Source organism: Ctenopharyngodon idella, chromosome 13, assembly GCF_019924925.1.
Source record: "Ctenopharyngodon idella isolate HZGC_01 chromosome 13, HZGC01, whole genome shotgun sequence".
In the NCBI taxonomy this organism is placed as follows: Eukaryota; Metazoa; Chordata; class Actinopteri; order Cypriniformes; family Xenocyprididae; genus Ctenopharyngodon; species Ctenopharyngodon idella.
Genome location: NC_067232.1, coordinates 18,050,200 through 18,065,842, shown reverse-complemented (window position 1 = coordinate 18,065,842; position 15,643 = coordinate 18,050,200). Strand labels below are relative to the sequence as shown.

General features: G+C 37.3%; 2 protein-coding genes across 3 annotated transcripts in view; one reads left to right on the top strand and one right to left on the bottom strand.

The window, feature by feature from the left end:
- The window catches only part of adgrb3 (adhesion G protein-coupled receptor B3), a 271,133-nt gene that overhangs the window by 1,668 nt on the left and 253,822 nt on the right, over positions 1–15,643 (bottom strand). The window lies entirely within an intron of this gene.
- Positions 1–15,643, top strand: part of lmbrd1 (LMBR1 domain containing 1) — a 109,138-nt gene that overhangs the window by 71,369 nt on the left and 22,126 nt on the right. For both annotated transcript variants that reach the window (XM_051916335.1, XM_051916334.1), the window contains 3 exons: positions 991–1,095; positions 3,596–3,745; positions 7,575–7,656. In XM_051916335.1, coding sequence (XP_051772295.1) covers positions 991–1,095; positions 3,596–3,745; positions 7,575–7,656 — 337 coding nt within the window. The remainder of the gene's footprint in view (positions 1–990; positions 1,096–3,595; positions 3,746–7,574; positions 7,657–15,643) is intronic.

The window sequence follows — 15,643 nt, the reverse complement described above, 5'->3', positions numbered from 1 at the left end:
ACAGTTTGGCCTGTGGCCGCTTGTCTTATAAAAAGATGTGATGACCTCTGAATTAAGTGCTATTTATGAATCAGAAATAAGTACGCTTTTCATCATTTAGTGCTTTTGGAAGAGATTTCAAATCCTTCAATCTTCTTCAAGTAGAGCAATGATCAGTTTCCATGTGCTTGAATAAAATATGATCGCTTGTTTCACTCGCTACTTAAGATGGGTTGATTAAACCAAATTGTTCAGGAATCCAGACCATTGATTTCAGCAATTAGGCCATGTGAAAAGAGAAAAAGAAAAGTAATTTGCAGAGAGATAAGACATTCAGGCCAGAGAATCATTGCTCATGCTTCCAGAAACATTTCTAATTTGTGCTTCATGATGTCATTGACCATATTCCATCCTCGATATGAGGGCAGCAGGTAAGGTCAGTGTGTTTTGCTCATTTCAAAAAAGCATTTCAGCTCCAGTGGAGTTATGGAGGACAAGCTGCCAACGGAAGAGGCATTGTCATTTGTACAAGCCAGCAACTCTTCCAGGAAAAGGACCATTTTTAGCTTGACTTTCAAACAGTTCTGCCATGTACTTCCTGTGGCTCTTTTGAGATGAAATGCATTGAAAATAGTCGGAATTGCTGAAAGATCACCTCAGAGTTGTGAAGCGATACGTCTCTCGCACAGGAGTGGCAGTATTTTAGGCCACCACTGAGAGTGTGAGTGTAAATATATCCTTTGTGCCTCCAGCATTGTGTGGTTTGTGAAACATGCATCACTTACTCTAAAAACACTTCGGTACAAAAGGAAAAGGCACAGAAAGCGGACAGCACTATCATGGCCTTCCGGCCATCTTCATTGTCGGGTTAATAGTTCTTTTAGTTGACACTAAGGCCTGAAAAGTGTTTGTTGTGTGTGTAGATGAATAGTGACTGTTTTGTAGCCCTTGTGAATGGCTGAAACAGAGCTTGCCATCCAGACCTGGTTGATGTTTCTTTCCCTCCATCAGGTTTTCCCACTGGACTATGTTCTCATCACCACCATCACCATGTACTTTGTCTTCACCTCCATGGCCGGGATCCGTAACATGGGGATCTGGTTCTTCTGGATACGGGTGAGACACAACATGTTGTTTCTTTTTCATCTTCATTCACCTGTTTTATTAAGCAATTTCACGCTGGAAAGAGTGTTATTGTACTGAATTTTAGCAAAGACTATAGATATAGAAAAAACAGTTCACTCCTATTAGTTATGAATAGTTATGAGAAAATGCAACACGCAATATGGTAGAATACGTCCTGCCTTCTAAGTAAAAGAGCCAATCGCTGATTGATAAAGTCATTGCGTCACTGCAGCTGCCGTTATAAGCTCCGGTTCCCACAGAAACCTGAGACTTGCATTCAGGACTGCACATGCGCATTGGCTAGTCTAGCCTGAAAAATAAGCTTTTTTTAACGCTATTTGAACATAAGAAACAACATTTATGGGATAGTTCATGTCAGATTTTGTTGCTGATTTGAAATATGTTATTTAATTGTGAGTTCGCCAAGCAGTTTTTGAGATTTCAAGATTCCCCCATTCAAATAGATAGGAGTTGGTCTTGGATGCCCAAAATAGCTGCCCGGAGGCAAATATGGCCACAGAGTGAACAGACTTTCTTTGAAAGGGACTTTGATTTTAGTGATTAAATTTAGCTTATTTGTATAGGCCAAAGTTTGAAGGTATGTGAGTAAGGTATGTTTTTTATCATTACATATAACAACAATATCTATTGTGTATGTTAGGCCTGATTTATGTGTGTGTGTGTGTGTGTGTGTGTGTAGATATATACAGGGGTGCACATAACTTTTTTGGTCTGGTTCTCAAGGGAACACCTGGAGATGTTGCTTGGTACTCATACTTTACGCAGCACTCTTAACCTACAAGTTGTCGTCATCACTTTCCTCCTGACTGCTCTCCTCACTATCTTCTTTGCTTTCGAACATGGTAGATGATGATGATGATGTTTTGTTTTTATTTTATTAACACTAATGACACAGACAACAGCAGGAATATTAGGCTGCTGTCACTTTAAGACCGAATGTACGGACACACATCCGGTTTCTTTCTTAACCGTTCACTTATGACATAACCGAGAGAATACTTGCCGAGATGGGTATTTTGACAAAATTTTGTGTGTATGTGTCCGTTCAAGCGCAAGTAAACGTGAAAGAAGAATTAATTATGTGTTCGATCACTGTCTGAAAGCCTCTCTCTCTCTCTCTCTCTCTCTCTCTCTCTCAGCATGCGCGCGCTTCGGGTGAGTGAGGCGTGCGAGTCCGGATTTTTGACTCCTCTTCCACGTTTAAAATCGTTTGAATGTGTAAATTGGCAAGACAAAACACGTCCAAATGATAAACTTTCACATTATGATGGCTAAACTTGGCAGTTAATCTGCGAATCACATGCATGCCGAACCATGGGGGCTGGTCCGTACGGATCACAGATCAACTGTGATCCGTTGCACCCCTAATAATTAATGAACACACTTATCATCATGATTGCTATCTTACCAGAGAAGGGGGAAAATCCTACTCTTGTAAGTAAATGTGTCCCTGTCCCAAAAAATGTTGGTACTCGAAAGCGCTTCCCTCCACGTTTTCTGGTACGCATCACTTATTTTTACCACGCATACGCAGCTGCGCACCAGTTATGTGCACGCCTGTGTGTGTAAAAATGTTATGAATTTTATATATATGTGTGTGTGTGTGTGTGTGTGTGTGTATATATATATATATATATATATATATATATATATATATATATATATATATATATATATATATATATATATACACACACATATATAAAATTCATAACATTTTTAGTAAATTAAATGATACATATTTCATTACAAATTAATTCATTACAAAAAATAACAATAATTTCACTTTCTTTCTTTTTATATTGTTTCATAATTTCATTTAATATATCAAAAATAAATATGGTATATGTTAGGCCTTATATATAATTATAGAATTTTTTTGAAATACTATAAATACTATAAATGTGAAATTGACTGTCTTCTAACAGTGTTTTTCAGTGTATCAATAAAATATTGATATGCTGATAAAATAATAATTATTAATTAATACATGAATTCATATCCTGATTTATTAATAAATAAATTCATAGTATTTTAATAAGTTAAGTAATACATATTTAACATTAATTAAAAATAATAATAATACTAATAATAAAAACTATTATTTTTCATTACAAACCAAAATCCATTGTGAACTACTGAGCAAGGGTTGGGTAGCAGACCTCAGTAACGCATCAAGATTCATAGCTTGGAATAATTCTGATAATTCATTTTAGCATTTTTACTTTGTACCGTAACTGCACCTTTTGACCATTTCACTTGGGGAAAAAAGTAGTTTTCATTTCGGTTTTGACCCTCTATATTTTTAATATAGTTTAGTAACCACTATGGCAATGAGGATCCTTGTTTTTGTTGTTCTTAATGCAGTGTTATTTGCATATATGTGCATTTCTGCAGTTCAGAGTGCTGTAGACTCATAGCACTCAGTCATATGACTAATATAAGGATGTTCTTGTTTCTTTTTGTGCAGCTGTATAAGATCAGGCCTCAGAGAACCCGACCGCAGGCCCTCCTCTTCCTCTGCATGATCCTCCTCCTCATCGTCCTCCACACCAGCTACATGATCTACAGTCTGGCCCCGCAATACGTCATGTATGGCAGCCAGAAATACCTGCTGCAGGTGAGATGTGGGTTTGTTTGTGTAACAGTCAATCCCCTGTGCTGCACTGCATTAGGATTACAGGATTACAGCTGTCGTATTCTGAGCAAACAGGGCCCACGCCGGTGACATAAGTATGTAATGATCAACCCTTTACAAAGCAAGTGTTTGAAAGCCTTTCAAAACCATCTCTCCCGACTCTCTTTAAAACCCATTAAAGGCCTTCCTGCATCTGTTATTTATTTATTTTTACTTCTTTAAAGGTCTGTACATTTATGTGAGGTTAAAAACTGTCTGATATCTTTGACCTGTTCATGTTAAGTGTGAACGCTTGCCTGCATGTTCTTTACTGCAAATCTATACATCCTCTCTTATGTAGCCTAACAACTTTTGGCATAAAATCTGATCCACGTTGCAGCTTATTCTGGCCAAAAACCACCCACTTAGACAGGAAGACCCTTCAGACCTATATGTGACGCCTCCATCCGCACTTTGTGGGTTTTTATGTGCTAAATGATACCAAATTAATAGATTATTATGGAAAAAACACAACATAAAGTATGATAAAGCTAGTCAATCAAAGTGCACATGGCAGTTTCAGTCAGTGCTTGCCATTTTTATTTGCACTATGCATCATGTGGTCATTGAACGGATTGTGAGCGGCCCATGGGCATCTGAGGCTGAAACTGACAAACTCTTCATCAATCAAATCTGATTTCTATTCACTTCCTTGAAGGGTAGCAGTCATTCTGCATCTATCCACTGGTGCATGTTATCCTGTTTGATTACTTTCAAAAGTTATGCTGCCTTTACGTAAATACAAGCTCAAATGAAGAATAATTTGCTGTGAGTCTGACAAGCTGTCGGAAGGCTGATGGGGCAAATCGTCTGCCGAGGATAGAGAAGGAAGAACAGCTCGCGGCAAGATCGAACCTCTCGTTCTACTCTGTAAACATCACAGCATGTGTCAAAATCTGACCAATTACGTCTGTTCTTCGCCCCTCTGCAGCATCAGATGTAAATATTGAAATAAACATAACATAAACATAATAAACATAAACGAACCTGAGAAATACATGTGCTTTGCAGGGTTTTGCGCCATGCGCAATTGAATTGAGAATGCTTTTTAAATTCCAATTGAATTTCTGAATTGGAACTGAGGTAGCAAACAGGATGCAGAATTGGATTTTAAATTGGAATGGTAGGAAGAGTAATTTACTGAAGTACAATTAAAAGAAATTCATAACTAATTTTTAGTAGCTAGAAAAAGCATTGTTTTAATTAATGTTTATTATGTATTTAATTTATTTTAAAATAATATATTATTATATTATTTCATAAATAATAATAATATATTTATTATTTATTTATCAAATGTTTATTATTTTATAAGTATTTATTATTTTAATATTTATACATTTGGCTTTCTAAACTGATATGGACTGGGTAATGTGTTAGGAACGAAAGGATGCCACATCATTTGATGGAAATGAAAATTATCAACTTATAGAGGACTGAATTCAAAGACACCCCGAAAATCAAAGTGAAAAAAATGATGCAACAGGCTAAGTCCATTTTGCTGAAATTTCATTGCAGCAACTCAAAATGGTACTAGTAATAGTAGTTTGTATGGCCCCCACGTGCTTGTATGCATGCCTGACAACATCGGGGCATGCTCCCAATGATATGACGGATGGTGTCCTGGGGTATTTCCTCCCAGATCTGGACCAGGGCAGTCTGAGATGCAACCTGGCGGCGTCGGATGGACCGAAACATAATGTCCCAGAGGTGTTCTATTGGATTTAGGTCAGGTGAGCGTGGGGGCCATTCAGTGGTATCAATTCCTTCATCCTCCAGGAACTGCCTGCAGACTCTCGCCACATGAGGCCGGGCATTGTCATGCACCAGGAGGAACCCAGGACCCACTGCACCAGCGTAGGGTCTGACAATGGGTCCAAGGATTTCCCGATACCTAATGGCAGTCAGGGTGCCATTGTATAGCCTGTAGAGGTCTGTGCGTCCCTCCATGGATATGCCTCCCCAGACCATCACTGACCCACCACCAAACCGGTCATGCTGAACGATGTTACAGGCAGCATAACGTTCTCCACGGCTTCTCCAGACCCTTTTACGTCTGTCACATGTGCTCAGGGTGAACCTGCTCTCATCTGAAAAGCACAGGGCGCCATTGGTGGACCTGCCAATTCTGGTGTTCAATGGCAAATGCCGATTGAGCTCCACGGTGCTGGGCAGTGAGCACAGGGCCCACTAGAGGACGTCAGGCCCTCAGGCCACCCTCGTGAAGTCTGTTTCTGATTGTTTGGTCAGAGACATTCACACCAGTGGCCTGCTGGAGGTAATTTTGTAGGGCTCTGGCAGTGCTCATCCTGTTCCTCCTTGCACAAAGGAGCAGGAACCGGTCCTGCTGATGGGTTAAGGACCTTCTACGGCCCTGTCCAGCTCTCCTAGAGTAACTGCCTGTCTCCTGGAATCTCCTCCATGCTCTTGAGACTGTGCTGGGAGACACAGCAAACCTTCTGGCAACGGCACGTATTGATGTGCCATCCTGGATGAGTTGGACTGCCTGTGCAACCTCTGTAGGGTCCAGGTATCGCCTCATGCTGCCAGTAGTGACGCTGACCCTAGCCAAATGCAAAACTAGTGAAAAACAGTCCGAAAAGATGAGTAGGGAAAAAAATGTCAGTGGCCTCCACCTGTAAAACCATTCCTGTTTTGGGGGTCGTCTCATTGTTGCCCATCTAGTGCACCTGTTGTTAATTTCATTAACACCAAAGCAGCTGAAACTGATTAACAGCCTCCTCTGCTACTTAACTGACCAGATCAATATCCCAGGAGTTTAACCAGGACTTGATGCTATTCTCTGATTAAAAAGTGTTCCTTTAATTTTTTTGAGCAGTGTAGTTCATGCATTTACTTTTAAACAAATGAGGTTTACTCGTTTCATCTAGCATAAACAGCAATGCATTATCTCGAAGCACATGGAATGTGTAATCGAAACTGTAATTGAATTTCTGAACACATTCCTGTAATGTAATAACCCAAAAAGCTTATAAATCAGTCAGTCTGCCTCTTATAATTAGTATGTGTCCTATGAAATTATGCAGAATGAGTCAGTCAGAACTTTGTTTGCTTTGCTTTGTTATCAGTATTCTTGTAAGAGAGGGTTCTAGAAATATAAGTGTTGTTTATACTCACTCTAGTCTGTGTTGTTTTAGCACCAGTTTACTAAAGGAATTATGCCAATTAGGTTCAATTATAAATTACCTCTTTAAAATGACGAAAGTGTGCTCAACAACACCACGTTTGCATATATGGCAGGTTTAATGCTCTTCTCCATCATCTGATGAATTACTACTGCTATGATTAATGTAAACATCTTTTTTTAATGAAATAGCTTTTACTGCCTGCTTTCCCTTTAGCGCTAATAGAGCCATTCACATACATATCATAGCACCAGGAATATAGAAGAGTTTTGTTAATAAGGTGCAGTATAATGAGTCTAATTTAAATAGAAAGGAGGCATTGAAAAGATTGACAATGACTTAATTTTAATACTGTAAGGCTATTAAACTGGATTGTGGGTAGTTAGTGAATATGATTTTTTTATACTGAAAAAATAATGTGTCTTGTGAATTACTCCCAGAATATAGTAAGTTATAAGGTGAGTATGAAAAAAGACAAATCTCAAATCACAGTGCTAATGTTTTACATATGCTCATGTAAAAAAACGAAAGCATATTGCTTTTGGTTCACTTGCTTGCATTTAGAGTCATATTCCATAGATCAGATTGGTCTTATTGATTTGGGCTTTTTTTTTTTTTGTCCCCAGACCCCAGTGCCCACAACAAACTCATCACAGGGCAATCACTCTGCTGCCATCACCAAGATATGTGACGCAGACGCTCCTGAAGGTAAGACTGACATTTTTTATCACCCACAGAGTGACCGACGTTGGTGGATAATGCTTCATCATTCCATATAGGAAGGTTGATGAGAGTTTTAAAGAGAGAGGTATATCATTGAAAATGTTTTTTTGTTGCTCTCTTGAAGTTCTGCAAAAATCTGCAAAGAAGCTAGCCAATAATAACAGAGGTCGTTTACATATAGAGGTGTAAAAGAGCCTGTAAAATTCTAAGGGTCTGAGAGAGGGCAGAAAATGGTCATGTATTTTTTTTCCCTTTTGACAAGAAACCTTGACTTTTGTTGCAAGAAACCTTGACTACCATTATAAGTGGACTTCAGGTGAAAATTGTAGTGTTGGGCTCCTTTAAAGTGTCTTTGGCTGTGGAGCGCAACTGTGACGCCTACATGTTCAGCACCTTGGTTCCTGAAGTATTGTTCCCAACTTACCATTCATCTTCTCTGCTATTTAAAAAAACAAACCAAAAAAAAAAAAAACATGGAAAATTTCTAAACCATGGCCTAAATCAACCAACTCTGAGATGAATGACTCTAACACAAACTTTGAATTAAAGTAAAAAATAAATTAATTAATTAATTAATAAATAAATAAAAAGTTAGTAAATCTCAAAAAAGTACTTAAAAAGTAATACTTTTATTCAGCAGGAATGCATTAAGTTGATCAAACATGGCAGTAAATTTGTTAAAAAAAAAATTTTTTTGTAATATTTCAGAATTTCTGTTTCATATAAATGCTGTTCTTTTGAACGATCTATTCATCAAAGAATCCTGAATTAAATGTATTATGGTTTCCACAAAAATTTTAAGCAGCACAACTGTTTTCAACATTGATAATAGTAATAAAAAAACATATTAGAAGGATATTCTGAAGGATCATGTGACACTGAAGACTGGAGTAATGATGCTGAAAATTCACCCTTGCCATTACAGGAATTTTAAAATGTAATTAAAATTAGTGCTTTAGATTAATCGCATCTAACATAAATGTTTGTAAATATATAATATGTGTGTGTGCGTGTGTATATATATATATGTATATAAAATGAATCTTAATTATGTCAGATAACACTTAAGCAAAACATGGTCAGGTCAAAGTGTCTGAATAATTTTTGGTTCCAAATTTTTATCAATTTTACTGGTAGTCCACTGTATGAAGAATTTTTGGGTATAATATTACACACTTTACTGTATTTTGCTATCCTCACTTACATAAATGAACTATAGTATGCTGCACCCACTAGTAAAAATATCTCAAAAATATCAAAAATGTCTGAATAATTTTTGGTTTGTTAGATGCTATTAAATGTGATTAATCGATTTGACCTCTTATTAGAATTGAACACAGTTCTTTTAATTTGTTACAATATTTCACAATATTACTGTTTTTACTGTATTTTTGATTAAATAAATGCAGCCTTGGCGAGCAGAAGAGACTTCTTTCAAGAACATTTAAAAAATCTTACCGCACGCTTTTGAACAGTAGTGTACTTTGTTTTATCTACTCATCTTATGAAGCATTGTGAATGATGCAAATGAATCAAAAATAATAGTACAATATAAAACTATAAATGTATACATATAAAAGCAATATTTTAAGTTTGTTGCAAAATAATAATTTGTACGCAAGTAGCTCGAGAGGCTCGATTACATCGTTCACAGTGCTTCATGAGAGTGGATCTCTTCTACCTCGATTTATGTTCATGGTAACAGCAATTGGTGTCTTCAGAATTATGTTAGCAGTTTAGTTCTTCACTGGGAATTTTGCAATTAAACTCGACTGAACACACTTACGGTTTCTAAAGAAGCATATATCATCCATTAACAACCTCAGAGCTCATAGTAGGTCTGTTTTGAAAGGTTTATATGTTAGTGTTGAACATCAGTATCTCTGTGGAGAAAATAAATGGGATTTTTACTTCTGGAACCCAACTGTTGTGCTGTTCTCACTCATTATATATGCAACAAACTGATATTTACTTGTTCTCTCTGAACTGTTTGTGTTCTCGATTACAGTGAGGTGGCCATGCAAATACAAGCTTGACTATCAGTTGCCCTCTGATCCAAACAGTTCTAAATATTTATTGGTATGTCAGTTATGAAAAGATGAGCAGAGTACTCAGTAAATAGAACGAAATGGATTTCGCAGAGGACATTATGCATATAAGAAGCGGCAGCTTTTAATGATGATAGATGTGAGATGAAATGGTAAACCAGCAGGAGACAGACTCACAATCTGAATAGGAGATAAAAATCGTTTCAGGTGTGACGGACCATTGCGTTTTTGTACTTCTGTATCTGAATGTGTTTTGTCAGAGTTTTAATATATCCGAGTGTTTGGTTTTGTGTGCTCAATCAATGAGGAAAGACTGTAAATAGTCTTGATAATACAAAGATATGAAGTTAGATGTCATGCCTGCTGAACATGACCCTTGCAGCTTTGCTCTGTGTTCATTACGAAAGGGTGAGACGGCAAATAACGCAGTCTGTCAGATGGAGACCTACATTAATTAAAATGCTGTAAAATTAGTGCCTTATACCAGCAAAAGTGTTAATTACAATCTATAGGGTTAATTGCCACTATACGTTTGCAGTTAATTGCAGATAGATCTGTGTGTTTTGAGTGTGCAGTGCGTCTAGATCAACGTATTATAGATACCGCAGTCAGAGATTGTATTCTCACGATGGCAGAAGGGGGGAAAGGCGACTTAAAAATACAGAATGATGTTGGGATTTACTGTAAAAGCTTTGATTTAATGTTTTAACAGCGAGATAACATGCTCTGTATTGCGACGAGTGATTTTAAAGCTCTTTAACATCTAGTTAATTTAATACTAGGTCTGTCTCTCAGTGTGTTTTTGACACATTTTATGAGATCAACTTCAAAAGCTGGGAAATAGAGCTATAAGTTATTCCTTAATGTCACGGTGGATTCAGATCAGATTGGTTATGGTTTGATATACTGCCATCAAGCCTGAGTGTGCAGTCATGATACTGTTTTCCATCCAGAGGAGGGCACTCCGATATTACAATCCAATCTCATTGAAGGATATTGGAATAATAGTGAAATCAAAAATATTAATATGCAATTGGATCAGTGAACCAAGAAGAAGTGGCCAATCTTCCTTAATGTCCTTAAGACGTGTCCCCCATCAGCTGTAACCTTTCCTAAAATATACCTCTCTGTGCTGGGCTATATTCCACCTTCTAATTGCTTCTTACTCACTTCAAGTCCTCGGATTCTGCCAGAATATCATACTGACAGGCTAAGAATTTCTTGTACACCCCATTTTTATAGGCTGCTATTAAAAATTCAAGTCATGTTAGACCTGACTTCAGCCGCAAAGTGATCGTATTAGCTAGATATATTTTACATTTTCTGAAATAAATGTAAGTGTTGCTTGCTCAAAACTCACTCCCACAGTAGTTGCTATGCGATTGCTAAATTGTTCTGAATAGTTTTCTGTTGCTAGGGTGTTCTAGGTGGTTGCTACGCAGTTTCTGCAGTGTTCAACATGGTTTTAGCATGTATCTACACCGTTACGGCTCGGGTCCCTTCAGTGTAAGTAAATGCCACTTGTTTTATCGCCTGCCAGGTGAAAAGAAAAAGTCAGATTGCTCTGGACAGTAATAGCACAACTCTCTTCAACAAGCTGCATGATTTGAAGTATCATTCATGTTCGGAGCACAAACGGTGCGGGTTGTACATGCTGTTCAAATCTCTAACCTTACTGTACTGTATGAGCAACAACAATTGTGATGTTTTCATTGGCAGATACCTCTAATAAGAAGAACAAGCTGAGCAAAAAACAGTAGAAAATGGTTGTGTCGCATTAGTCTGTGCCTGCGTGAACACTTCCCCATATGTCTCCTTCAAACAATGCTTTGTATCATAACCCAATTAAGTCTCTCAAAGCCAAAATGAGGCACTGTCTCGCACAATGGAGGATAAATCTGTGCAACAGAAGTTGCTCTGCGGGTCACCCGAAATTGATCCATCTCCAGTTGACTCGCACTTTAGAACCAGCATAGTTTTAAGCCGTCTGCTTGCCAACCAGCACAGCCTCCCAATCTGTTTGTGTGGGTTTTGGCCTTTTCCCATCTGCAGTCGGTCAGCGGAGCCCAGTCATTGTGTTTCTGCCACCTACCCATCATCAGCAAAACGCCTCATTACTGTTTTCAGATAGAACAGCGCAAGACAAGCTGTACACTGTCCATTAGCACGGGACTCTCCATCGCTTCACTGTGGGAGATGTGATTTCCTTTTGCTTTTATTACAATTACTGTTCACATCGGTATGATACAGCTTTTGGTAAAATGGTTATAAAAGACATGGTGCAATAAAAGGTTTTTGACAATCTACATAAATCTGGAAGCATTTGATATTCCTTAATATTAGCTCATTTTATTTGAACCAAGTTTCCTTTACTGAGGTTTGAATCCATTAGACATGCTGAGTGGAATTAAAAGCTCTCAGCAGTTTGTTTGTGGTAAGTTAATCGACAAAATTGCTGCTTATTTCGATTTTTTTCTTATTTTTCTGAATCATCTGTCTCTATCTTTCTCCAGATGGTGTATCGCTACAAATATTTGACTGTTCCTGTGGTTGCCTCTGATATTGAGACTCTTGCCTCATTATCGGGGTTTGATTTCTGTGATTGGAGTCGTTCTAGCTGCGAGGCGGCTGTTTTTCACCCCGAATGATTTCTCAGATCGTTGCAGTGAAGTCAGATTTGTTGTCTTTGTTGTAGATAATAGGAACAGGCTAACGGTTAATTTTCCACGCCTGAGTCCAAAAAGAGACTGTTTTTGATCCGTTTAATGATGCTTACTGATGAGAGCTGGTCAGCTTGGTTGAGGAAGTGAGCGTAAATGATTGTTATGTGTTGATGTGATTTATGGTTGTATAATGTCCGGTAGAGGTCATTCGTATAACAATCATTCAACAGCCACTCAGATGAATTATAGTCCAGCTGTAACAAAGCAAAGTCTACTTGATATTTGGGCTACTGTGTGAATCAGCGGTTCATGTTAATTCTAAGATGGTCTGAACGTTCTACAAATAGGTTACGTTTATATATATGTATACATATATACGTTTATATATATATATATATATATATGTATATTGGGCTGGGTAAAAAATATAAATTTCTCAATTTTAAACGATTCTCATTTTTACGAACCAATATCAATTCTTAAATCCCAAGAATCGATTAGTCTGTTTTCAGTTGATGAATGAACAGAACATGTAGCATGCCTCCCATCCAATAAATAGCAGTAATCTTTGTGCTTTGTTACTTTTGATATGAAGCAAGGTCTCAGATTTCAAATGACCTCCATCTTATTATGAGATTCAAAAAGTAAATACCGTTTTGGCGCTGTTTAATGTGGCGTGACAGATCGCTTTAGCGCCTCAGTTAAAGAGAAGCGGCAGCACGGAGCGCATGTGAACATCCTCTCCTCTGCTTTAATACCAGTTACAGTGTGAAATAAACATGAATAAACATCTGAAGGTATGTTAAAATATACAGTACAACTTGGCGAAATCCGTATAATGTTTCGTGTAATAGCTCAATCAGTGTTTCAACCTCGGAAAGACGTCAATAAAACAGCTTGTAAACAATGTCTCGTAACGTCACATTTACCTCAGAAAAACATGTTCAGTGACCATGAACTCATTAGTCAGCTAGAAAAATGAACTCTAGAGAGCAGCATTCTGATAAATATATGCACCGTTACATATTCATGATAATTTTTAATGTTCTTCAATATTTAATGCATGTTTGAATAAATCAGTTATGACAGCCACGATTTAAATGTTTATATTTCAAAAAAATGAATTGGAGTAGAAATATGATTATTTAATTCTAAACTTTATTTATTATAAAAAACATCATTGAGTGTAATTTAAGTGTTTGTATAAATAAGTTAATTTTAACCTTCAATATTGTAGTAATGTAGTACCAACTGACTCTCATGTGTAGTTTACAGCATTAGTTGAGAGAAAATTTGCCATGTACTGTAACTGATATACTACATCCAAAATAATCGATATTGAATTGGAATCGGAATCTAATCGAATCGCAAGCATGTAAATAGAAATCTAATCTAATCATGAAAATTGTGTCAATACCCAGCCCTAATATATAAATATATATATATATATATATATATATATATATATATATATAAATATATAAATGGGATATACTGTATGTGCATCGTTTGTTTTACTTCTGACATATATATATTTTTTCTTTAAAGGGTGTCTATTTACACTAAGTGCTTGTTGGCAAATGCTATTTACACTAGCTCCACCCACCAATGTCTGGTTGGGCCACTCAAGTTTAAAAAAGACGTGGAATTGAATGCCTTCAGTAGTGCAGCAATAGCGAGTGAGGCTCGCAGACCTGGCTTTTACCACGATCGACGAGGGTTCGAGTCTGCCTTTTGCCAAGCTCACTCTTCTCTATTTCCCCATCACATATTACATCAGAAAGTAATTTATTTTCAATAAAAATGAAAATAATGTTCTAAAAGTGGAAATAAACTGCCTAACGAGTGTTTAATAATATTAAAGGTATTTATTGGGTAGGGTTAGGGGAAGGTGTAGGGAGGGGTTTTTATTCTCCTAATAAGGCAGCATCCATTTAATAATTTTAATAAAAATAATCATTTACACTCTGATATTATTGCATCCTGTTAATGCACAAAAATACTGAGGTGCAAATAGTATCTGCCAATATAAAGTGTAGCATCTAATTACTATTTACACTTTCTGCAAACTGTTTTTACATGGTGTAAATAGAATCTATCGCTATTTTCACCTAGTGTAAATAGCATCTATTGCTGAAAAAAATGCTATTTTTCACTTAGTATAAATAGCCTCTAATTTCTTAGTGTAAGTAGCACCTATTGCTATTTGCACTTCTCTTTGTCTTTTAAATTTTAATTAAAAACTTAAAAATTTATTTAAAACTTCAATTAAAATTAAGTAGCCACATTTTATTTTAAAATTATTTATTTATTTTAATTTAATGTTTTTAATATTTAATTAATTATTAGCTTTCCATCAATTCACGTCCCCTCTGTAGTTCCTTCACTAACCCCAGTTTAGGAAACCCTGATGTAATGTAATTTTCTTTCTCTTTGTATTATTTTTATATTAATATCATAAGGTAAAAAGTTAGGTCAAAAGAAATGTAAAAGTTTTGTGTGTGCTGGTCACAAAATTCAGTCCACTTTTTTTCCCAGCAGTTCGGATGCTGATATGGTCGTAGTGATTAATATGATGCTCATGAACACAAAAGTGTCCCTTGTTGAGCTCTTTTTTGTCTTAAAGAGAAATGAAGGACTCCTCTTTTCCTCTTTTAAAGAGTAATAAATGACAAAAAGCATGTTAAGACAGAGTGCCTCAAGTAGCCGCTTAATTATTGTAATTGAATGAGTAATCAATTCAGCCTTTTCCCCAGTTCTCTCCAGACTCTACTCTCAGTCTCAACCTATCACCTGTCACTTTGAGACCCTTGATGAGACGAGGGTTTCCTGGCCCCACGTGTTTTCATCCTCTCTGTACCTGTTGACCTGCAGCAAAAACCTGCCCTGCCAGCTGGCCTGTGGATGAAAGAATTGAATAATATCGACTTTTTCTCGCTCTCTCTTCTTTTGTTGCCGTTTTTCATCTGCAGTCCACTCGCTCTGCCAGATCGTTCTCTCTTGTGCAGCAACCCGAGTCTTCTCATCACACTGGAAGCTGCTCTGTCTTGCGTAACAGCCGTTGCACAACCAGGCGTGAGTGGGAGGAAGTGTCAAGCAGGGAGAACACATGCGACAGGGAGGGCGCGGTATCCAACCGAGAGCATCTCTCCCCGCAAGGCCCGACCCGTGCTCTTGAACCCCGCCACTTCCACACCTCAAGTCAACAGAGCAAGAGGCGAGACCTGCTTCACAGAGCACAGCTTGGATTGGCAATAATGC